The following is a 26,534-nucleotide window of genomic DNA, read 5'->3' as shown; positions in this document are numbered from 1 at the left end:
TAAATGCATTTCGATTCAATGTTAAAACACAATTTTTTTTTAAAGAATCAATGACTTGGCAACACTGCTGCCTCGCCACCACATGATTTCCCCTATCTCATCACGTCTACATGAAGCTGTGTTCCTATTCATCTGCTAATTCCTGCCCTTTGCGAGAACCAATCACAAGCAGAGTAACACACACAGCAGGGCAGGACAGTCTGCTAATTCCCATTCTTTGAGAGAACCAATCACATTCAATGACATATGTAGCAACCATCCATGACAATCGCTTCTTGCCTTTGTTGTGCTTGCTGAAGTGTGTGGTGTCAGCGCTACTATAGTGAGGAGATGCAATTTTTCATATCACTATAGAACAATGGCCGTGAAAAGGAAAATGCTTTCTCTCGTGGAAAAAGTCTATTTAATTTGCAAAATGGAAAAAAATCCAAATGCTAAGCTATCCGAAATGGCGAGAAGACTTGATTGGCACCCAGTTTCCCCTTATGTTTTCCATTTTTTGTACAGTATTATCCATAATTTACTTACTATAGCTTTTTTGCAATAAATTGCATTTCTGCAAAAGTATTCAAACATTTTTAAACAAAAGGAGCATCAACCTCCTTTTAAGGTTAATTATTCTGTGTCCTCAGAAAAACGTTAGCGGTTCTATTGTTCTTACAAAAATTGTCCACTGCATTGCTACAGTGAACTATACAACTATCATACCTGTGATACTAAGTCCTCCTTCAAATTGTAGGAAGCGACTATCTACTTCATCAGCTTGCACAATTGCATCCTCAATACGGTCAAAAGCAAATGTTCCATCAGTACCCAGCTGAGCAGCAATGTGAAATGAATATCCAAGACTGAAAAAATAATTTAAGTCATCTTCAATACAATATAATTGAATGAGATTACACTAGAAGATATGAGTTCCATATAAGAGTAAATGCAAATTTAGCTACTGCAGTGTGAGCAAATAAACTACCAGCCTCTAAAACAAGAAATATATATATACTGCATTAAATTAAAATTCGGATATACTGGAGAAGTCAAATATCTCAGAGCCATACAAATCAATTCAAAATACTAATTGTCTCCATTGATAACTTGCACAAAAAAGTCAATTTGAGACAATCAATCTTCTTAATGTATCCAGATGTTTGCTGACAACATAAAGTCCACTATAGTCCACTGTAGTCTATTCAGTTCTTGTTTTTCACGAGAAATGAGGGGTATTTTGATCGGTGTTCATTATAGATGCCTGTTGCTAGTAGCCAGAGGTGGGGTGTAGTCAATATATACTGCAGGGCTGTGTCTTCTACAACTGGTACTGATGATTTTAATTTACTTCTTTTGTGGTTTATGGATGGATAGTATAGAAGAATGTGTTCCAGATCTTCATGATTATTACACCACAGACAAGTAGGATTATCAGAAATGTGAAATCGGTGTAGGTACAATTGAGTGACAATGTGACCTGTTCTGACTCTTGTTAAAAATGTCTGAACATGTCTGGGCAAGTTTTTGTACATTTCCAGGTCATTTGGTTTCTTTTGTACAGACTGTAAAATGAGACTTTACTGAAGCAAAAGCATTGGATAGAGATATCACTTGAAGAGGCCTTGGTTGCAAATATGTTGCCTGTTTTGCAATATTATCGACTTTCTCGTTTCCAGGTATACCACAATGACTAGGTATCCATTGAAATGTTATTTCCTTTTGGAGTTCTTTTAGTTAGTTAGTGTTAGTTGTTTCTGAATTGGAATAATTCTATGTGCATATTGGTTTGGTACATATTTAATTATATTAAATATAGCCCCCTTGGAGTCGGTAAGTATACAAATAGATTTTTCAGAAATTTGAGTAACACACTGAAGAGCAGCATCAATAGCTAGCAATTCAGTGTCAAAACTGGAGCAGGATGAACAAGGTATGAAATAACTTTCTTGATGTTTTGGAAGATAATACCCTGCTCCTGATGTTCCATTATTAGGATTTAGAGATCCATCTGTATAAATTTGAAGGTGATCTTTATATGTACTGCAGAGTAGTTCCATGAAATCTAACTTAAGAATGTATGGAGGATCATTTTTGGAATGATTTCCTGGAATTTGTATGCTATGTTCTGGAATCACCCATTTCCATGGAGGAATTTCGTTCACAACTGGAGTTTTAGCAATGAGACAAGGAAAATATACATCAACAATATTTGAAATAGTGATCAATAAGGTTTGTAAAAACACTTCAAAATTACAGCATGATTTTGCTGTAACTAGAAATGACTAATTGTTAGTTAGGAGAATCTCCCTTAAGTTCAGAAATATACTTACTTAAGCAAACTATCATCCTTCTTCAGAGCACCTTGCAAAGTTTTTATCAGTTTGGCAGCATCACCCTTCTTTTGTCCCACATTATTAAGGGCTTGCACTGCATAAAACAAATCTGGCACTGTTGATGTTTCTCGCTCCACAACTTCCCCAAGAGTCTATATGCAAGAGAACACATTTCAGCTTTCTTAAACTTCATTACACAATTTCTATTAATAACAAGGAATGAATATGGATATGGTTTTGAAATAAATTTCAGAGAAGAATTAAGAATTAGTTTTCTACACATTAATATCGAAGAAAAGATACACTTTTGTGTGTTTTGTAACAATTCAGTTGCTTTATCACGTTGCAAATCATATTACTGATTGTTCTTTAATTTTTTAACCAATAAAAAACAAACTTAAATGAAATCATACAAATCTAGCTTTCAGGTAAAGCTCCCTATGAAGTGGACTTGAATAATTTCCAAGGGAAAAATTATTCCAGGGACGGGTATCGATCCCAGGACCTTTGGTTGAACACACCAATACTCTACCACTCTGGAAAACCACGTTTCAAGTCACACAGAGTTTGTGTGCACTCGAGGTGGGTTTCTGGCATCTTGTCAGCCCACTCAAGTTATGTGGACATAAAGGGAAAAGATGAGACGGTGTCGGGTGAAATTCCTAGGTAGCTCAGTTGGTAGAGCATTGGTGCATTCAGCCAAAGGTTCCGGAATCGATACCCAGCCCCGGAAAAATTTTTTCTTTGAAATTATTAAATGAAATCATTCGCAACTCACCAGAATAAAAAAATCTGTGCGACATCAGGGTTACACTGGCATGTAGAATAATACAGTACTTACTCGCATATTTTTGGCTCTTTTTAGACAAAAATCGTCTTGAAATGGGGTTGCGTAAATTATACGAGGAATTAAAAAATATACCTAATATTTTGCACTGAAGTAATTAATTTTCTTGTAATATTCTTATATCAAATAATAAGTAGCCTACGTAAATATAATTTAAAATCTTCGAGAACAGAACGCCAGAAAGTAGGCATTGGATGAATACATACATATATAGATTTTTTTTAAGTTAGAATAATGAGAGAGAAAAACAGAAAAAAATGTTAGCACATATGATTTATTTTTATATAGACTTTTTTTAGTTATAATAATGAGATAGAAAAAACATAAAAATGTTAGCACATATGATTTATTTTTATATTCTCTAAAAATACTGGAAGGCTATTAGCATAGGCATTTATAACTAAGAAATGTCGTAACAATTTGGGATCATATAAAGGCTGCAATGTAGTTTATAAGACGGACACAACAGCCAATTTTACAACTGTTACACTAACCTTGACAATGTTGGCAACTGGCAGGTTGCCACAAGATCCTAAGGCCTTCCATGCGCTGGTCACATAATATAATAACTCAGGAGTAGCACTACTGCTTGCACTGTTATCAATTATGAATTTACACACGTCCTGAAATTTGAACAAAATTAGCATGTTACCAAAATAATTGTTTAAAAATAAACGTACATAAAAATTAGTGTCTCAGTTAAGCCTCGTTCACACTTTTCAAGTAACTTGAATCATGTGACTTGATTTGACGAAACTGAAAAGTGTGAACCTATTTATGAACAGTGTTTCAAGTTGAGTTCAAGTCAACTAGCAGCTTGAATTCAAGTTTCAAGTGAAGCTGAATCCATTTCTACTTTTCACCTGACTTGAAAGGACACTAGTGGCGAAGCTAAGGTGTAAATACTGATAGGCTGAAAAAGTTTTTCATCTCATATCTTATATACAGCAGATGTTTCTCGGCTTCTCTATAATTTTTTTTTTGTGACATAGACCTCACAAGAAGATAATGACCATTCACTTTCACCCCCAAACACAATACTGGTACAACAATATAACTTAATTGTCTCAGAGCACCCTGTTAGCATACATTCACTGTTCGAACACTAGAAACAGACTGATCAGGTAGAAATGACAAAAGCTGTTATGGTGTGACTGCGTACTCAGCCTTGGAATTTCCCGGGTCACTTAATGGAAACTGGGAGGGGTTGATAGAGTTTGAAAGCCATCGGAAACTTACCTCATTTATGCTCTGGACATAATTCCGTCCCTTTTAATAAAAGAGGGCAATTTCATTTTCCATTGTTTCGATAATGGAAAAGTTTCTGAGAACAAAAGGCAACCCTTTGACAATGGAGAATTAGAAATAACATTAGAGTAGTGTGCCTGAGAACAGTATGGCAACTCTTTGTCGGTGGAGTAAAGCAAAGTCGTCATGTGTAGCCTGGATTTACAATATAGCTCATTGTCTAGGAATCACTAATTCTACCTTTGTCCTTTGACTAGAGGAGTAAGAAACTTAGAATCTTGTTCTCAACACACTGTTTCAATTTTATACAAGAAGATCTGACTTCAAATAAGAATTTGCCAGGATACAACTCTTGTAGGTTATTTTACGACGTTTTATCAACAGCTTAGGTTATTTAGCATTTGAATGAGATGAAGGTGATAGTGTTGGTGAAATGAGTCTGGGGTCCAGCACCGAAAGTTACCCAGTATTTGCTTATATTGGGTTGAGGGAAAACCCTGTAAAAAACCTCAACCAGGTAACTTGCCCCAACCGGGAATCGAACCCGGCCACCTAGTTTCGCGGCCAGACGCGCTGACCGTTACTCCACAGGTGTGGACTACAACTCTTGTAACTTCAATTTTTAAGGTTCACTATAAACGAAGCAAAGGTTCACTATAAACGGAAATATTATTGTACTTTTTAATGTACTGTATACGGGTATGGGACCAACGATTTAGGTTCACTACAGCCGAATGTTCACTATAACAGAGTTCACTATATCCAGAGTTGACTGTACTCATATAGGCCTACTGGAATCTCTACAAAAGTGCTACCAAAAGAAGGCAAATTTTAAATGGAAAATGTTTGATTGAATGCACTGCTATTCATATAAACTCATTAAAGTTTCAGAGGAATTCTTTGAAAGACCGTGGGACGAATTCCTATGTTAGCCATGCTGCAACATTCAATTGGAGGGAATGCATTTTAAGAGCCATTCAGTTGCAAACATGGCGTACTCAGGATACCACAAGTTCTGAGAGTGTTTAGGCAAAAAGAAGACGATGTAGTCGATTTTCAGTCCCAAATTAGCATCGCCCTCAGTTTTTCTTTTGATGTCAGTACATATAACTCAACTAGAAGCAAAGTAGGTAAATATTGGGTTGGTGCATAAGTTCGTAGGTTTCGAGTGTTGGTACTCCAGTTGCTATGGATTTATCGATTGTCATTTTTTATTTGAAGTTAAATTGTTGTGCTTGAGTTTACATATTGAAGTTTTCATTTCTGCAGATAGTGAGTGAAGCCGTGGATGCTAGAAAATGGAGTGTCAAGTGGAACATTTCCGACATATTCTTCTTTTTGAGTTCAACAGAGGGGCGAAAGCAGCTAAGGCGGCCAGGAACATCTGCACCGTGAATGGGGACAATGCTATTGGAGAGAGCATGGCAAGAAAATGGTTTTCTGATTTTAAGGAGAGTTGTTTTGACATTAGTGACACTCCACGTTCAAAAAGACCTTCAGGGTTTCATGAAGACCGTTTAAACACATTAATCCACAATGATCCACGTCAGTATACTGAGAACTGGCAAATGTGATGAACTGTGGCCATTCCACCATCATGCAACATTTATTGCCACCAAATGAAACGTCTTGCACATGCTATTCAAGAAAAACGACCAACAAGACTGCGTGAAGTGTTGCTACTCCACGATAACGCCAGCCTGCACTCTGCTAACCTGAAACAAAACACTATCCAAGAGTTGGGTTAGGAAGTCATTCCGCACCCACCTCATTCACCTGATCTTGGACCCTCAGATTTTCAGCTTTTCCACTCTCTATCGAACAACCTTCAAGGAACTTCCTTTCCAAATGAAAATGAGCTCCAAACATGGCTTCTTTAACTCAAAACCACGCAATTTCTATAGACATGGAATCGAAAAACTACTCCAGCATTGGCAGACTGTTGTAAATAATGAAGGAGAATATACTGTTGATGATTAACTTCTCTCTTATGTGTATCTGATGTGTTTAATAAACTTATGAAAAAATGCTAGGTACAAACTTATGTACCTAATAAATCATGTCTACCTTTGGTAGCGGTCTTGTATAGAAATATGTTGTTGTTTTCTAATGCCAGGCGTTTGATAATAAAGTCATTTGACCTCTTGCACTCCAATATTTTTCAAAGATATTATCATGGTCAGCCAATGAAGCACAGATTTTGAGGTGTTCCGAATCCATTGCTTGGTTTGAGTTGCACAATGGCAGTTATGGGACTGATATATTCCAATTCTATGCAGGTGTTTGGCCAAACAGTCATGGCCTGTTGCCAATCTAAATGCCGCTACAGACGATTTGCGTGGTAAATCGGAAACTAACTGTAGATTATGATGCAGAGAGCTCCATTTTTTCCCTTGAGCTTGTGTTATCAAATTTTGTTTGTTGAAGTCTAAGTATGTAGATTTAATAAATATTTTCACAGAGTAATACGTAGACTTAGTAACAGGTCTGTAAGTAGCAGTGCTGCCCTTCTTTGCTAAAGCATCCGCATTCTCATTTCCCAGGATTCCACAATGGGATGGTATCCATTGGAATACAATTCTTTTATTGAGTGATATTAATAGAGAGAGAGCATTTTAGTTATTTCTGCTGTTTGAGATGAAGGTGTGTGTTTAGAGACTATTGATAGAATAGCTGCTCTGGAATCTGACAATATAACTGCATTCTTTTTTTTTTTTTTTGTTTTATTTTATTGGGTTATTTTACGACGCTGTATCAACATCTAGGTTATTTAGCGTCTGAATGATACGAAGGTGATAATGCCGGTGAAATGAGTCCGGGGTCCAGCACCGAAAGTTACCCAGCATAACTGCATTCTTAAATTTATTGATGTGGCATAGACGATTCCTGAGACTTTCACTTATTGCAATGATTTCTCCATCAAAACTTGTTGTTCCATATCCAAGAGATCTATAAAGTGAGAAGAGACAGCATGTAACACCTGCATCGGCACTTTGTTCTCTGGAGATCAAGGATCTATTGGTGTATAAATGAAGCCAGTTTTGTGGAGGGTACCTGATATTAATTGTCTCTAAAGACAATAGAAATATTGGCCTAGTTATTTGACAGGAATATTGGAGATCTGTATTGACATATTACTTTGAAGTAGATTTCTTTCATATACGATTCCACTCAGAAGAAATAAAGAATGCAGAGGCATACATACAATAGAGTAAAAAAAAAAAAAAAAAATGGACGTAAAATAGAATTATGGCCTTTTCCTCTTTCCAAACTGTATTACTTGGGGCTATGAGTGGAAAAGAAGAAAATTGTACAATTTACTCGTTTTTTTTTTTCTAAAGACGGAACATAACATTGGCAATGCGAACTGAAAAACAAATAAAATATACCACATAGCATAGGAAGCCTGTAGCAATAACAACAATGACTGAGTTGCCAATGTTACAGTTCCCACTTGGTGGGTGCTCAGGGTCCTTTGCACTTTTCGTTACATACACAATGTCAGCTATTAATACATTTTGTGTTTCATTCACTGCCGATTTTTGTACTGTTATTATACCTTCGTGTCAATCGTCAATTAATGTTTTAACATCAGCCATCTAAGTCAGCTGGTAGAATACATCAGCTGATTACGTTAACATAGCGCTGTAGTTCCAAGGTCGGCCGCTTTACTGTCAGGTATAGGAATATTACAATTTCAGGGGAAGATTTCTATCCCTTCGCCTGACCTTACCCAAAATTAAGAAACGAGACTGGAATAGGGAGAAGGCAAAGTATAGAATAAGTGGTAAAGTGAAATAAACCTTTCGTTAAAAATAACCGGATTTCATTATGGTACATAAGACTGTGGTTTAAATGATGGTACCGCAGCCTACAAAATCAGGTTACAGTCAGAATCTGAGGAGTTATAAGTATGTCATTTTTGCTTTGAAATACTATTGAAACAAGATATGAAAAAAAATCAACAAATAAAGACTAATATTTCCCTGGACCAAAAAAAAATTATACTTTCTCTTCCATGAAAAAATCGGGGATCCAAAATCAATGAATGAAAGGAGAGTATTTTACCTGTGTATCGCCTTAAATCCTGTACTTCTTACCCAAAACCATAATGATAGGTCAGTTTGGTAACATTACTAGGTCAGAGCTGAAATTTAACTAACCAGCCATTACTCTTTTTCACAAATAGCCACTGCTGCTATTCGTTTGAAAATTTCCAAGTCTCCGTTAGGTTAGAAATTAGGGTTATTAAGGGGGAAGCTCAATTAGGTATTGTTACCTGTGGCTTTGGTACTGCTTCTCCCAAATGTTTATAACCTAACACGGCATAGTGAACAGCGGGTAAATCCTTCAGTTCCCATGCTGTACTCAAAACTTGCTTTAATCGAGTTCTGTCCGAAGTCGACAAGTATGATGCTGTTGTTGTAGCGCCATCACTTACGCAGATGATTACTCCAAAAAGTAACAGTAATGTTACTGAAACTGAAATGAAAATGTTTACGGCATACATTATAATTGGAAATGCAATCGAATATATTTACAAAATCAGAAGAGTTCAGACGTCCTCGTCACATCATTGGGTACTATATTACTTATTAATATAACTATTTCCCACAATTAAATATTACTTTTGCAAATATCTAAAATCATAACTTACAGAATTTCATTTTTGAGCTAAATGCAACGCCGGGCCACGTTGACTTTCAACCAACAGCAAATTACAATGTGGCAAGTAGCAAGTTGACATACCAGTAATACCAACATAAAGAATACAAACTACTTTGTGAGATAGTTAATGTTAATTAACAGTCATATACTGTATATTATTATTATAAAATTAAAGCTACGTTATGTATTAATATTATATCAGTTAAATTCCGTCAGATTCAGTACCAATAACTGTCATGTAATTAATTCATTGATATAAGCCCGTCACGATCAGGGAGAAACTGGTTTCCTCTGGTGGAAATCAGAAAATTTACATGTGCCAATTGTGCACATGGTTGGGTGTTTGTGGTGTAAATAAATGTAATATAATATTAATTAATATAATCTTTAGTGGGCTGTGACCATTTATAACAAAAAAAAATACAAGACCACGATTATAAAAAAAAATATATTTCCTGTGATGTGCAGGTTAACACCGCCTTATAGCAACCAGATTTTAGTTCTCATTGCATTACTGTACTTTGATATTTCATTTATACGTTTATATTCTTTAAACATCACTCACACTGCCTAAATTGCATAGTATGAGCTTTCTAAATATCAAAATAGGTACAGCTTTTTCCTATGCCTATGCAATCAGTTTCACCCCTGATCACTTGGGTTACAAGAGAAAGTAAAGAAATCGACTCATTTCAGTGTGCCCGTTGATATTTCTCAAAACAAAGTCTCCTGATTAAGTCGTGTTTTGACTACACATCCTTTACAAACTCTTAAGAAATGTTTTTGAATAGTAAATAAATATGGTATTTAAGGAATATATCATGTAAGTTAGCAAAAATAGGGCAGGAAAAATATAAAGAAATCATTAAAAAAAAATGTGAATTGCTCAGTATATAGGGTGAAAATTACAGGTACAAAAATATAAAACGATATCGAAGTACAGAAATCTGAATTTTCTTTTTCTTGCAGTTAGAAACCTATTAAAAATTGGTGTATCTCTAAGAACAGGTTAACATTCAATCTACAAGACATTAACACTTAAGAGCAGAAACATGGGCCAGATCAGCAAGAGTTGTAAAGGCAAAAGAAATGAAATTTTTTTAGAGTAACGAAAAAGAAGATCGAATAACAAATTACAGGGCAAATTTAAAGTGAAATTACCATCGTTCCAGCATACAAGAAAGAATGCAATGGCTTGAACTTGAAACAGGAAAAATTTCCAAGTTAATTAGAAATAAATAAATAAACCAAGAGCATGTTGAGTACAAGTCAGAATGGACATAAGTTAGCCTATTGGTTGAAGGAAGAAATATATAATTAACTGTAAAGAGATTATACAAAAAGACAAAAACAATGAAAGGTGTATTCTTTGCAGGTAACATACAATGACGGAAACCTCTCTGGTTAATGATATAGTGACTAAGCCTATGATAGGATCAGAATTTCCACAGGTAGTTCTCTTCCCAGGGGGAAATTGTGAATATGATGGTCAGTCACATGATGTGGAAATATGTGACAATTATCTGGTAAAAAAAAAAAAATTCAACCTGAAACTATCTACCGGTATACTTTTTTTTTTTTTTTTTGGAATATCTTAAGAAATGGTGGGTTCTTTTTACATCATAATTGAAACATGATTTCTCACTTAAGGATTATTTCGAGCCCTTTCAGGCTATCCTACAGTTATGACAAGTACGTAGGCCTAGGTACTTTCTTTTGTCATTCCACTGTTTTCCATTCTTGATTTCATCATTTAATCTGAAATGTCATTGAAACTTAATAATTGTTGTTAAATGTACATATATTTGAAAATTATGTAACACCTTTAACTTCTGTATTTTCTACTCATGTGCAGCGTGTGTACTGGTGTGTGTAAAATTTTATATAGATATACCAGTATTAACTTCACTGTCATTTTTAAGACAGGTATGCCTTCATTGCTTTAGTTGAGAACTTAATAATAGGCCTATTACTGTACAAACAAAAAGCTTTGAAATTATTTTATTAACTGTTGTGAATAATTTATTCAAATTAAAGGGCACAGGCATACATAAAAGAAAGAGAGTAAAAATTTACTGAACTAGAAATGCATTTATTAATAGCTATTAAGTTTTCAGTGGCTGTCTAGGACAAATTAGGCTTACTTGTGAATTATGTTATGAGCAGTCAGTACCGGTATAGTAGATTACTTGAATTTTAGTAGTGGTCACTGTTTTGGTATGTGTAACATTTTCAGTGCGTTGCAGTTGTCTCAAGAACAAAGTATCTTTCCTAAAATTAGTAGTCCTTCCCTAACAAAACCTAAAAAAAGAGGAAAAAAAAAAACCACTTCACAGAAGTCCCCCTGTAACGAACTTCTCAGGCTTCACTTTCTTTTTAGAATTATCTTTATGTTAATATACAGAAATTTGATAGAGGGTTTTTACAGTCATTGTAATTAAAATTTTTTTGTTTCGACAACACAAAGAAGTAATTACACCTATCCTTGGAGTTTCGATGATCTGCATACTTAAATTTGTTTATAAAAGTGATACAACTGCATGAATATTATAGGATAATAAAGGTTATTAAAACACGATGATATTGAAGAGATCATTTAACTTTGAAGTCATCTGTACAAAAACAAAACATTTTACAATACCATATGAAATGCACTGTGTCTTAATGTTACAAATCATACAATTTTGGAACATGTATTCAAGGAATCAAAGCTGTAACTATTGACTAAACTGAATAACTTGCTATTCATCAATGTCCCCAGCCCGAGTTGTTATATATTTGGAAAACACATTGCAGCACTCGGGTCTAAATTAAATATACAAGTATCATATAGACTATTCTATGCTCTATCAGTGATACTCTTATGTTACCATTAATGGAAGATTAATGCAATAATGCACATTCCTTCTTCCTCATTAACATTCAACCAATAACCTGGTTATTTTTCAGGTATTTTCTCGAGACAAAACAAATCCACATTTGTAAAATAAAATATCTCTGAATTACGTTAAATTAATTGACAACATATTTTATATATACTGCACCTTAAGCTTAAAAAGTATGCATTTGAACTCTATGTTGAACCACACATTTCTTTTATGTTCTGGCATATTTATAAACATATTGTGTATTTACATGATGCCTAGTGAAAAACGTGTTCACAAATTCATGGCTCAAATTAACATATTTTATAACTAAAACATAACTAATTAGTCATGTATATTCATTCATATATAACATAGAAAATTTATAGATAGATGCATATTTTACATATAGTTGGAGCACAAGAATAAAAGTTTCACATTTACGTATTTAAGTATAATCTTGTATAAAATGGTTCCGAATTTTAGCACATTATTCCAGTGTACACTATAGAATATGCATTTCTAATGATGACTGAAAGACTATTCTGATTTTTATAGTTTGTCTACAAATTGTTAAACTATGATATTGAATCGTATACACAATCTAACAGTAGAGTGAAGCCACAAATTCAAATTTACTTCTTCCCTTTCCCATATTCTGAAACACACAGTAAATGTGAGGACGAAAAAGGATAGTGGGTGATAGAATAGACAATGAAGAAATAAAATAAACTGAACATTTGGTTCACAGTTCAATAATACTTTTTCCCTACTCGATTTTTTTTATTCCACATGGAGCCTGTTTTACAGAAATATAAGATGGCCATAGAAGTTCTGGATAAGAAAACAAACCAGAAGTCATGAACAATTTAGAAAAACATAAAAGGAAGGTAATAATAATTGTTAAACAGATTATTGTACATATTACATGGCGTGAATTCATATATACATTGTCATGTGGAAATTAAAACTTTTGAATGATCAATTTCTGAATGAATGTTAATATATTTTGCACAAATGAAGTGTTTATTATTATTATTATTGTTATTAAATGAAAAATTCAAACAAATACAAATTCGTTTCAGGTCTATATGCACTATCCATTTCATTATTGCTGATAAGTAAAGTAATATATTTATTTTTAAGAACACGTTTCAAATAAAATAGACAATGGAGTAGGCCCTATTAATCAAATGAAAGAAGAAAAACCTGTTTCAATAATTAATGACAGAACATGCTTAGTTCCATAATACATACTTTACATGTAACTTAAAATAGTTTATATTTTATTAACTACCTATAAAATCATTATATTATTCTGTTGCTTACTAAATTATCTATTTCGTGTAGACTAAATACGTAATTTTAGGGAACTTCATGCTTTTCATTTAGTTCAGAACTCCTGTAAATGTATCATGAAACTTCATTATGAAATTTAAAAAAAAATCAGTCTTTTCTACAGAAAGTGGGTGAATATTCAATAATGTGATAGAAGAAAGGAACCAAATAAAAGTTTAATACTATTAAATTTTGTGCCATTAAGAAAATGTTAATTTTACTGGATAGTTTTCTCAAGATGTAAACATAAATATGATTATAAATACCTGAATTCAGTAGTACTCCAGCAATGTAAGGGTTGAGGCATATTGGTGTACTGTCCTTTCAATTATTTTAATATATGTGAATGCTTTAAGAATTGCCATGACTTACATGGACAATAATAATTTTTATTTCATAGGTATTAATACTTTCATACAACAATTCTAATTAACTAGTAAGCTGAAACATATTATAAAGCAGCTTTTATCCTGCTGTATTTTTTAGACAGTGAAGTATGAAGAATGTGCTTAAACTTTTGTTCATAGAGATGTGTGTCCTAATACATATTAATTCCACACGACTTCAGACCTCTCTACTAGTGTCTTGGTATTTAGAAATAAAAAGAAACGATATACATGTGTCTATAATCAAAAAACAATATCAGTATATTTAGCAGTTGAGAGAACTGTAGCATATTCTTATTTTTAAACAGCTGAAAAGAAAATAAAGTATATCTGAAGCTGTTCTAAAGCAACACATTCAGCCTTTCCAACATACATCATATATTTCAAGCACTATCATATTTTCGAATAATTCAGGAGTTTAAAAACAGTTCTGTTGATACGTCAAATTAGAGAATGACTTACCTTCGTTCAGTACCTTAAAACCAAGTATACTAAAATGTTTTTCTCCGGACATAATAGTAAACGTAAAATGGACACTGAAGATGAAAAGTCCTCAAATCCTCAATGAAATGGCAGATTTAAGGAAATAGCACTCATTAAAAAAATTCTGCAACTAAAGACAACTTAAATGTCTTGATATAGCAATTGATACTTTTTGTTTTAAACAGGCAACTGACTTTGAGAAAATGGATTACTTACCCAGAACCTGGTTGTTGACTTTTGCAATAGATAAATAACAAACTCCATAACAAAACCTCTCACAATGAAAAAATAATTCTTGACATATGCAGTTCCACTAACATAATGCTAATAGCAATTGAAGAATTCACTGAATTTCAGAACAACCTTCTGTGTGATAAATTACTGAATAAGTCTTTATAGTCTGTAATATTATTAAGCACACGTGTCATTATTATAATTAAAATACACAAATGTAACATTTGTTTTTGCATATTTTAAATATAAATCAAAACAGGAGGAGAGGTTTGTAAAAATGTTCACCTTAATATTGTGAATGTGATATTTTTATCTGTCTTAAAATATATGTACATCATTATTTTATAAAACCATATTTTTACTCAAGAGTACACCCTTAAGAATATGCATATTTTCTGAATAGCATTTATTTTAAGATGTGATTCTGTAATCTATAATAAAGAAAGTTCACATATTCAAAGTAATAAGAGAGGAATACAGCTTATACCAAAGTTTTGGAGATTGTGATTTTGACATTAAATTACAGGTTACATTTTGCCAAATCCTGTTACAACACCTTTATTAAGACAGTGGTCCTTTGTGTAATAAGAGGATCATTACTAATCTTAAAAAAATCATCTGTATGTTACTTAACTTTTATGTAATACGATTTTATATCATTTTGGCTTATTTGAAAAATTTGTAACTAAAATTTTAACTAGCTCTGAATTGTATGCATCAAATCCATATATTTCCTGTTCCTTTTATTTTTTGGTACGCTTTGTGAATAGCAACTTCTGATTGAAGGGAAGCTGCATTTTTCAATAAATTCCTTACACATATATATATATTAAGATATTGGAACCATAAATATTGTCCTGCAGTGCTAACAGTTTATAAAAATGATATGAACGAAGAATATGTATAACGATAATAACTTTCTTCATCATTCCAGTCATACTAAACATTATTTATAATGTAGTAATGGTGTCAAGATATATCTATATATATTTTAACAATTCTTTGGAAAGTGGCACTTACAGTTTTTATATGGATGCTATGCCTCTGATTACAGGCACAAGTTTTTTTTGGGGGGGGGCAATGGTTGAGAAAATGCATCCTTAATTGAGTAGTAAGTAAATAAATATTTTTAGTAAATAGAAGTGTTATAGTTCACATAATAGGAATCACGGAATAGCTTTTCACTTTTGCATGGTATTAATTACTTACATTTATTTTCTAAATAATCATGAAAGTATACTTATTTATTTTTTTACTACTGCACTAAAATAGAACTTTGTTATGGACACTAGTAATATTTAAAGTTTACATTTGACATAAATCCAATGTAAAACAATTTGTCAATTTAAGGCACAAAAATTCCGTTTGAGGAAAAACTTGAATGAAGATCACAGTATACATTAGTGTTCAATATTCTGGTATGTATAATCGTTACTACATAGGAGAAGTTTATAGCTTTACAGCATGAATGCCAACATGCAACACTGCTCGAAGAGGTGGGAAGAGAACTGATGTGTCAATCATACAAACTAATTATTTTATAACAAAAATATGTCCACATTAAAAGATAATGACTAAAAATGGCGACAACCTTCTTTACTATATATTTCTAGTATCTTAAAAAATTACCATCTTCTTGGGGATGGAAACCATTTTTTCTGAGATATTGTTCTTCAGGTCTTCAGGCCAGATGCCTATTTTATCCAACACATATTCTGTAAAAATACAAAGATTTCCTAATTTTTGTACATCTTGATTACACAACTTTTAACACTGTATCACTTCGGAATATGTATGATAAGAACTTTGTGTTATATATTATTAACGTACCTTGTTAACATCTTTCGACCTATTTTCGGTCATCTTCGGAACAGTTCCGAAGATGACCGAAAATAGGTCGAAACATGTTAACAAGGTACGTTAATAATATTTAACACAACCAAGTTCTTATCATACATATTCCGAAACTAATTTTTGTGTTTATTTGGTTTTAAACTTCTTGTTTCCTGAAGCTCTGTTACAAAGTACTGAACTGAAATCTTCTGCGTACCAATACATTACAAATATATTGGATATACAAGGAAGAATACACGGTTTCTATATTAATGTAAAGCCCGCACCTGCAGTAATGAAGAAGGAACAACTAATATTTACTCTCAGATTTTGAAATAATTCCGGTAGTAGCAAACAGTTGTGTTCAAAAACAGTCACATGATTTACATGCATGTTATATCCCAAGCAGGCAGTCTTGCACATGATGAAGCTATAAATTATACGACGCAACTGGAAAGAACTGAAGAACAATACCGGACATAAAATAATTTCCATCACACAAGAAAAGTTTTATTTATATGTCAAAACATTTTTGTAATGAAAACAATTCCAGAATCTCCACATTGTGGCTGTTCTGGCAGTGACTTACACATTTTGTGTTGTGGATGGCGTGTAAAGAAAACTATTTTCTGTCTCAATTTGAAAGAAAAATTTTGCATGTAACTTAGTTGAAGTAATTAAGGGATCTGCCAAAAGAGCAGGCACATAGGTCAGTTTGTATTGGTACATATATGCTCTTCCAGCAAATCCCTTAATTATAAGCAATCATGACAGCACAATCATATATAATTATGTAGCTTTCAAGTACGAATTGTCTTCATAAATATATTTTTTTTTACTATGCTCAGCTTCAGAATGCGAAAAATAAAGTCTCACTGCACCTGTTTATTTTCCTGCAAAACAATTCTGTGCATGAAAAAAGTGTCAGTGATACTCAAATGACATTTGGCAAACATATTTCGAGGTGTGATCATAAAGGGAGATATCTAGTGAACCTGAGAGAAAACACAAGACTCAGGAATTCCCAGTCATTCCAAGAATGCAAGATGGTGAGGCGAATACGAGAATTTTCAGTGTGGAAAAGGGACTTGTGGTTTCCGTGTGGATTCACGAGCAGCTACCAGAAAACCCATGAGTATCATGCAAGATTTCAGGGCTGGTTTTGGTAAGGCACCACTGAGCAGAGATAACTTGTTGAAGTGGCAAGAGAAGCTTTCAGCACCGAATGTGTTTAAAGACACGAAGCCAAGTGGGAGACCCTCCATCCAGCGAGAAACTAGTGCTACTGTCGTCAAGTCAGTGGATTGATAGCTGATGAAATCAATAAGAAATTTTGCCACTGGGTTGCAAGTGCCATAATCAACAATGTGCGACCAAATGAAGAAAGACTTGGAAATGAAATCTTTTAGCCCTGTGACCATCAGTGAATTAACAGACAGAGATTTGGACAGGCGTATGATATATGACTACATGGTTTTCTGGTATGTGGTTACTCGTGGACTTTCACAGAAGCCACAACTCTCCTACACATTGAAAAAACTCTTGTATTCTCATCATCTTGCATTTTTGGAATTCCTGGGAATTTCCATGTTTTATGGTTTTCCTCAGGTCTGCCACACGTTTCCTGCCACGATCACACCTCGAAATACAGCTACCAAATGTCATACATGTATCACCGACATATTTTTCATGCACAGATTTGTTTTGCAGGAAAAATAAACAGATGTAATGAAATGACTTTTCGCCTATTCTGTATATACTTGTTGTATTAGTCACTATTTTACACAAATGGTACAAATTCATGACGAACAATACTTCAACCACTTGTTAGTCAGTATGATCTAATGTGGATATAATGTTTAAACGAGCAGTAAACTATAATCAGTAAAGGGTTAAATGCAATTCAAATTTCGTTTGTGATACTGAACTTTTTGAACAGAAGTACCAACATTTCTTTCAAAATATGTACCAATGTACTACACCGTGAGAAGAACTACTTTCCTCTAGCATTTTGTCAGTGCCCGGTTAGTAGTAACCAATGTTACCAGATCTTGCAACCTAACAGTCAGTGAGTAATGTAGTGGAGATATTCCTTTGCTGTAATCTTTAGTTATTTTAAGAACAATATTTCCTATATTATAATGATTGTGATATTTAAAGTGTAAGACATAAAAGTAATTCAACATAGCCTCATATAACATTTTTAAAATATTTACTGGACTAGGTAATAACATTTTTTTTTTCGAGTTCAAGCTGGTGTGTACGCTTTCTTATCCAGGAGCCTATTTTTCAAAGAAGGTTACAAAATATACTAACAGAACTGCTACTGCTTTGAATATCCAGAAAACTCTGTTGTACATATTTGTAACAATGTGTATAAAAGGGAAAAGGAATCAATTTTCACAAAATGCGAGAAAATGGGTAAATATGAAAATTTTGTTACAAAATTAATAATTATTTCCAGAAAGCAGTTCGTCACTATGTTTATGATTATTAAAAGCAAAGGAATATCCAACAATAGGGAAAATAGTAGTATCTTTAATAGAAGAGGACTTGGATGTTATACCAATTGGATGTTGATAACAAATGAGAGTAAATTAGCAACAATGCATTCTCGCATAGGGGAGACTAGGGATGTTTGACCATAGGGGAGGTTTGACCCATCTCAATTATTTAAAAACCCTGCAATTTGTCGACTGCCATCTTCTAGTAACATGTTTCCTCTGAAGGGTAAAGATAATATTTCTGCTCGAAAAGGAAGTGCAAAGATAAACAGCTGACCTAGCACTTCTTGTCTATTTTGATTTTGAAAACTGTAGTTTTATTGTTCCAGTTTGTAAGAATCCAGGTGAGTGAAATTGAAAATACATGTCATTTTATTTGCTTCTGTAGTGTTTGTTTCAATTGATATATTTACAATTAGTTCCTTTCACAAAGAACTTTGTAAATATTTTAATTAGTAACCAAGACCAAGTAGAGATTTGACACACATGGCATTTAAAAAAAAATAGACGAGTACTTAAAATAATAATTAAATATGATTGTTATAACTATTTCAATAGGATACCTCGAACGAAATTGGAGCCAGAAACAAACAAGGTAATTGTGGAACAAGTGATTGAAGATGGTGTAAATGTTCGAGCAATTGCAGTTGAATATGGCATAGGTAGAAAAATGTTACGATGGTAGTTAAAGTCAAAGAAGAACAGAAGACAACATTTAAAGCAAATCACAACAGCTGCCAAATTTTCTCCACCGGTAATGAAGAGGAAACCGAGCTCGAAAATTTATTGTTGCATCCAACCTGAATTATGAACTAACATCAAAAGAATTTATAAAATTTTCCTATGAATACGCAGTAGTTAAAGGTAAAAAAGGTACCAGAGGGAAAAAAAACGGGCCAGTACACAGCATTTAATCAGACAACTCTGAGTGATTTTTTTTCCAAAAACAAAAAATAGCAATTTGTTTTCATAATTCAATTATGTATTACTTTTATAATTCATTTCAAGTCAATCTGTATTTATAATGTGTAGAAATTGTCACTTCTATAAGGTTTTTTGTACGTGGGTCAAACCTCCCTTACCTGGGGAGATTTGACCAGCTATGCATTAGTTCATAAAAATAAATATTTACAGATAATATGAGTTCACAGTAGACAGCTTCTAAAATTATTTTCAAGTCACTCAATGCTTTCCCTATCCTATAATAGAATTAATTTGATTTTACAAGATTTCCTCTGACAAAATAAAAAATAGAACACTTAAAATGGGTCAGACCTCCCTAGTTTTCCCTATACATTCTAGAACAAATGTCAATCACCAAGTAGTTTATATCATACTGTAGTACGAGATGAACAAGTTGAAAAAAGGATATGAATTAGACAGACCAACTGAGGAAGGTCAAATTACTTAGTTGCTATTTACTAGGCTTATAAACTAATCAATATGTTGTGATCCAATTTCTGTAAGTAAATAATTGAAAACTTTGCTGAGATTGCAGAAGGCAATAATAAATGTCTCGTAATGTCAAAATTAATTCTGTCACAATCCAAAGTTAAATATAAAAACCAGAGGACTTTTAAATTACTCTGAATCCAAATAAACTAGATATGTTCATATTTTGATCAGTATTAAATTAATAGAATTTCAATTGTGTAAGCACCAAGACTGTATGATTTATACCTATAAATACAATTTTGAATATTTTATTCTATTTAATTAACTAAAGAAAATAAGGAATGCCACAGTGGTAAGAAAATAGGATTTGCATTTGCATACTATTTTGGTTTGGATTAAATCTTTTACTTCTTATGAAACAATCTGCTAGAAAAATTATCTTCGATATAATGTGAAAGAAATGCAAAGTGAATATGCAAGTCTTTCTCACGCAATAAAAATTAAATAAGATGAAGCTTATATCAAATATAGGCAAGGATCTTAAGGTCCTCAGAATCTTATATTTATTTTTTTTGAAGGACTGAAGTCTGAATACAGTCTGTCGATTTGTAAAAGACTGGAAGTAAAATTTAGTTAACAGCACTGGAAGTAAAATTTAGTTAACATATATAACATCAATTTTGCAAAACATATAAACTATAATATAATATAAACAAAATCTGCTCTGCTTCTTTTACAAAGGTGAAATACATAAAAAGAAGGTTTTACTCCAAAAGATATAAATATGGTGCTCCAAAAAAATATTAGTATGAGCAAATCGAATAGTTTGATATGTTAAACTATTTCCTTGCCAAATTTAATACTCTTACTTTTCTCGCAGCTCAGAAACTTTTTGATATTTATTTCTGACAAAATAGCAACCCAAACTTACAAAGTCAACATTATTCATGAAATAAAGGACTTTCAGAAAATATGCAATTATTTTTAAGCTAATTTCACATAAAATAAAAGCATGCAAGATGCTACCTACTGCATAGTGTAATTATAACAGTTAATTACACTGCTGTAATAATTGATTATACCATGTATGAATTCAGCTTTGAATATATTTGTATGACAGTTTCGGATGACAAAATGATACTGTGCAAGTTCATTTTACACGAGATCAGTAAATTTATAGATTAAAAGAATGTAAGAAAATAAGAAGAGAATCGTCAGTACTTCATATAATCAGAACAAAACTGAAAAATATAAAATAAAACTTTATATTTCCACTCTTAGTTATGTTATTCTTTGGCTGAATATTTTACTGGCATAAAATTGAAATGAATGATATACATAATTTGCACCAGTGAAATCAAAGACTCCTAATACTGTGCAGTAAAATGTACCTCCATAGAGTAGGAACACATTACAAAGACTGCTGGTATCATATTGCCTCTGGAAACAAAATAATGTTCATATATTTTGTCCAACCAATTTAACATCTCTAAGTCCTCAACAATAACGAACTGGGAGGCGATAGTGTAAAACTAATAATGAATATACTTGAAATTATGCGATAAAAAAAAAAAACTATAAATTTCACTGCTCATAAGAGAGGGTGTACTATATCTTTATTTATCAACACTTTCAGTCCTCACAAGACTTCTGTTTTGAGAAGTAAGGAAATAATTAAACCTTAAGGGAATTTGTGCTGAAGCTTGACTAAAGGTTTACGTGAAAGTTTCAGCTAAGTGAAAACGAGATACATAATTTTTAAAATACGAATGAAAGCATTTATGCTACTCTATAGAAACGTCAATTTTACATTATGTGAGGCTGTGAATTTGTTGAATCAAATAAATTGGACATAGTTCTGTTATCGTTACTCTATTGTGCAGATATATCTTGAACTAATGTCATATAATTAATTATATGACATATTAGAGATACTTCTATACTAAAGAAAAATATACTGAACAAAAACAGGCATGTGATATAATAAGCCAATAAAATGGTTTAATTAAATTTTTATATGTACATCATATTTCAGAAATTAATTTAAAAAAATTGAATTCATATACTATTTACTGCAACTTGGAAAATAAATGTTTGTTACAGTTGCTAACCTAACCACATTACTGCTATTAACATTTGCTTAGATAAATCTTTTTTTCAACAAGTCTCTTACATTTTTCTGTTCATTTTCGAAGAATGAACTTCCAAACTAGATTATAGATGGATATTTCTGAAGAGTGAACATGAAGGGATAGAAAATTGAGCAGATGTTGAATCTGAATAACATTTACCTTTCTTTTCCACTTTTGAACTGAGTTTTGAGTAAAAATGATTCAAGTAATTCTTTTTAATAATGTATTTCAGACAACCTAGTTTTCTTATGTTATGTTGTGCATAAACAGTGCTATGAGCACGATGTACGATATATTCCAATGCAGAATGGATGCAATACCGGAAGAAGTAACACTCAAGTACAGAATTCAGTGATTGCTAATTGGAGATTTTATTTTTAATATTAATTGCCAAACATTTGTTTGGTATTCGGTAGTTATTAGCACAGATTATTTTATTATATTGCACATGCATATAATTATTATAATTTACAAATAATTTTTAATGACATTAATGCATAGTATCGAAAAGAATTCTATTATTTTTTATAATGGACGAAGATGGTTAAAGAAAAGATGGATTCAGTACTTATAATTTTTCTTCCTCATGACTTAGTAGTCGAAAGCTTCTAGTTTCTATGTCTTGGATATTTATAAAATGGTGTATAGACTGAATAAAAAAAACACTATATCAAAGAGATGTTCACAAAGCCCACTCCACGACATTCTATTTTCAACGTGGCAGTGTTTGTTTAAAGTAAATGGACTTACACGATGGTTCAGGTACATGCAGTATATTAATATTCACAATACACAGGTGAGACCAGTCAGAATGGAGAAAACAAATCTAAGGAATATAACTATACAGTAAATAATGCACCATGAATATGTAAAAGTATCTGTGAATGTTTTTTTTTTAATTTTAATATTTACATAAAAAAATGGAGCATGTGTAATGACGATATTTTTAAACGGTTGTTTCTCATACACATATATATCACACAATATATTGGCAGAAGCATAAAATATAATGCCAACTAAATGCTCAGAAATTAAAAGAAAGAGAGAAAAATGAGGTGCAAAGTTTAGCATATTTAAATTACGTGTAAAAGTATCAAAGGTATCTAGTTCAATCTTTGATCACACTCAGCCTTCACACATGCTAACTTTCAGGAGACCATTTTATACAAGACTATTTCACTTTTTTTTTTTTTAATTGTAGCCGATTTGCAAAACACTGAAAATTATTCAATTTCATTATTATTAGGGATGGGAAATCTAACCTTCGTATCACTAGAATTTTATTTCAAAGCATAACAAACATATTTGTTACAAATTTCTTGCAAGTTAATGACCTGATGACTTACAATATGATTTGCATAGTGATTGTAATGACTTAGAATGTGATGAGAAAATTACAAGCACTGTTCAAGATTACTTTTCCCATCCCTAATTCTATACCGAGTATCAACACTGTTGTTAAACAACAAGGAAATCTAAGATCCAAGCGTCACTTAATTCACAACATGACCATGAAATGACTGACCAACTGACACAGACGCACAGTTTCTGTGAGCAGCCGTGAATTTGCACTACATTTCATTGCTATTTATGACGAATCATCACTACCTATGTCACTGTTTCTACATTTGCTACTTCTTGAACTACTGTATGACCTACTGGAAGGCCTGTCCCTCTCCCTTTCCCTCTCTCTGTGCTTCAGTTCTCTAGTTCGTTCACGCTGTTTCTCTTCAAACTCTTTAATATGAGAGTCCCACTCAGACCGAATACTAGCATCATAACGAGATGACTGCTTCTTACCCATGTCTTCATCTGAATTAGGTGGACCCCATCGTGTCCGGTGTGGGGGCCCATTCCTTCCACCACGCGGCCTTAAATAGCCTCTTTGTGAGTGAGGACCTCCACCACGACCTCCAAACCTACTCCCTCCTCCCCTAATACCACCACGTGGGGTATATCGTCCTCGCACAGGGACAGGAACCTTCTTATCCCAGGGTTCTCTTCCCTGCCCACTCTTGGATGATTCTCTTCTCTCAGAGCTTGGGATGTCCTCATCCATATCCTGAAACTTGCGTTTGTTTCTGGAGTCTTCCATGGGTTTCGGAGCAGTTTTTGCTGTACTCCCACCATACAACATTGGTGGTGCTGACACATAGGGAGCACTGTAACTACTTCCTTGTGGTGGTCCTATATTGTACGCTGATGGTGGCGGGGGTGGTGGGGGATTGTAGTGGTGAGGTGGCATGTGGAACGGTACCGGATTGGGATGCCTTACAGAATAGTTGACATTCTGAGGAGGTGGAGCAATCTGAGGTGGTTGTAATGTATGTGGTGGGGCACTACTTTGAGGAAGCGGGGGAGGAGGAGGTGGAGGAGCATATGACGATGAATAGGTTGGATACTCTTCATCCTCAAGGCCAGGAGGTAGTGGCTGGCCAGATGGAAGAGATTTTATAGACGTAGATGAGGGTTTCATCGGAGGTAGCGGTGGCGGCGGCGGTGGTGGTGGAGGTGGCAGTGCTGCTGCTGTTGCTGCTGACGGGAAGCTGTCGACTCCTGGAGGAAGAGGCTGCTGAAGTGTTGGATTTGTCAACGCACTTTGCTTCTCTGCTGCTGCTGTTGCCAGCTCCATTTCCATTGCCTTCTTAATCAGATCGTCGTCTGATAAGGAGCTTAGTGTGCTTGCTGATTTTGTCGCTTCAGTTTGTTTCTGGCGTGGATCTCTAACAAGACTCACTTCTGTCTTTGCAACTGGTGAATGAACTACAGGAGTAGACAGTGATAATAAAGCTGGGACGATTGAAGAAGCTGAATTAAGAAGACTTGATGCTTGAGCAGTTGATGTACTGGACTGGGAGGCAGTTGTTGAATTAGGCGAATATGATTCAAGGTTTGGTACAGACGCTTCATCTTCTTGTGGAATATAGGCTAGGTCATCACTTTCTGTTTTAGTCTCCAAATCAGCTGAGGATCTTCCACTCGTGTAATTCTGGACAATAGGATCTTCCTTAAGATTAATTCCTTTACCAGTTCCCACACTCAAAGAAGAACCATCTGATTCACGCTTCTTTATGCTGGCAAGAATTTCACTGAGATTTGATGGTAATGATATGTTTGAAGGTATAGAAGAAAGAACAGATGTAGTAGGATCACTCGGGACTCCAATGAATGGGATGGAGTCTGATGTGGGTGGGGTGAATGATCGAGATGGACTATAAGCTTCATTCTCATCTTCTGCGTCTGTTGATACAGGAGCATGCGTCTCTTCTCCAGTTCCAATAATGTAGCTTTGCATAATTGAAGATACCTGCCACAAAGTCACACATTAATTAATTAACATAACATTTTTAGAAGAAGTTTGAGTTTTCTGTCATATGCTGGGACTTACTATTTTAAGTTTCGAAATTAGTTACAGGTTCCATCATCAGGGTAATATACTAGCTTAAATCCTTGACAATTGTCTTCGCTATTAGGTTTATAGTATCTGGCTAATTAAAAAAACTGAACTAGATCACCAAATTGATGTGATAACCTAGGAAAATTGCAAATCCACTGAAGTAACCCATGAAAGACAACAACAAAAGTTTCGGAATCTATACAATAAACACCATACCGGTACTCAGTAGAAAAATAATTTCGTTGTAAGTACTATTGTTAATCTGGCTTGCTCATCAAATCAGTCTTATATAAAGGTGTGAATTTCGCTGTAGTTACTACCACATTACCTATAGAAGATATTCTCAATAATGATGAAAAATCCATGACAAAACTACTAGAAGAGATGGCTAAGAAATGAGACAGGAAAATATTGTAATTTTAAGTAACTCTAAAAAACCCAAATTAACATTATTCAATAATTATTAAAAAAGTGTCTTTACATCTGCAAGAAATATTACTTATATCAAAGTCCTCGTGGCATGTAAAAATAATGCTACCATTATTCTTAACATACTCATATTCAAAAAGGAAGATCCAGTTGTTTTGATTGGCCAGGTATAACAGACCCAACAAAGTAGCCGTTTGACTATAACAAAATGATGAAACCAGTCAGTCATTTCCAACTGGTCAACCTGTGACATCGGAGTGTTTCCCCTCTCGGAGCAGAGCTCGTAGAACACATGAGGGAGGATAATGTGTCTCCGCTATTTAAACATCTCCATCCTTTTCACTGCCACTTCCCCTACTTTGCTCTTATAGCTATGCTTCTCCTATGCTCGAGAGCAGAGATGTGTGACGTCACAGAGCCAACTTGGAAATGTCTGCTGTTAGCAGTACTGAAATGCT

At 33.6% G+C, this 26,534-nt stretch overlaps 2 protein-coding genes and 1 long non-coding RNA gene across 6 annotated transcripts in view; 1 reads left to right on the top strand and 2 right to left on the bottom strand.

The window, feature by feature from the left end:
- The window catches only part of OstDelta (oligosaccharide transferase delta subunit), a 29,263-nt gene extending 20,027 nt beyond the window's left edge, over positions 1-9,236 (bottom strand). The window contains exons 1-5 of the mRNA XM_069822142.1: positions 9,071-9,236; positions 8,693-8,895; positions 3,660-3,788; positions 2,316-2,470; positions 709-848 (exon numbers count right to left, since the gene is read on the bottom strand). Coding sequence (XP_069678243.1) covers positions 709-848; positions 2,316-2,470; positions 3,660-3,788; positions 8,693-8,895; positions 9,071-9,080 — 637 coding nt within the window. The 5' untranslated portion in view covers positions 9,081-9,236. The remainder of the gene's footprint in view (positions 1-708; positions 849-2,315; positions 2,471-3,659; positions 3,789-8,692; positions 8,896-9,070) is intronic.
- Positions 9,237-9,327: 91 nt separating this feature from the next.
- LOC138696759 (uncharacterized) lies at positions 9,328-10,652 on the top strand. Its single transcript, XR_011331454.1, has 2 exons — positions 9,328-9,904; positions 10,051-10,652. It is a non-coding gene; the product is annotated as an uncharacterized lncRNA (long non-coding RNA).
- Positions 10,653-11,662: 1,010 nt separating this feature from the next.
- pps (protein partner of snf) overlaps positions 11,663-26,534 on the bottom strand; it is a 119,163-nt gene continuing 104,291 nt past the window's right edge. For all 4 annotated transcript variants that reach the window (XM_069822137.1, XM_069822138.1, XM_069822139.1 and 1 more), the window contains one exon: positions 11,663-25,557. In XM_069822137.1, coding sequence (XP_069678238.1) covers positions 23,839-25,557 — 1,719 coding nt within the window. In that variant the 3' untranslated portion in view covers positions 11,663-23,838. The remainder of the gene's footprint in view (positions 25,558-26,534) is intronic.

The sequence above is a fragment of the Periplaneta americana genome, chromosome 3, assembly GCF_040183065.1.
Source record: "Periplaneta americana isolate PAMFEO1 chromosome 3, P.americana_PAMFEO1_priV1, whole genome shotgun sequence".
Lineage (NCBI taxonomy): Eukaryota > Metazoa > Arthropoda > Insecta > Blattodea > Blattidae > Periplaneta > Periplaneta americana.
The sequence above is the reverse complement of the archived record's forward strand: the minus strand, read 5'-3'. Positions and strand labels throughout refer to the sequence as shown.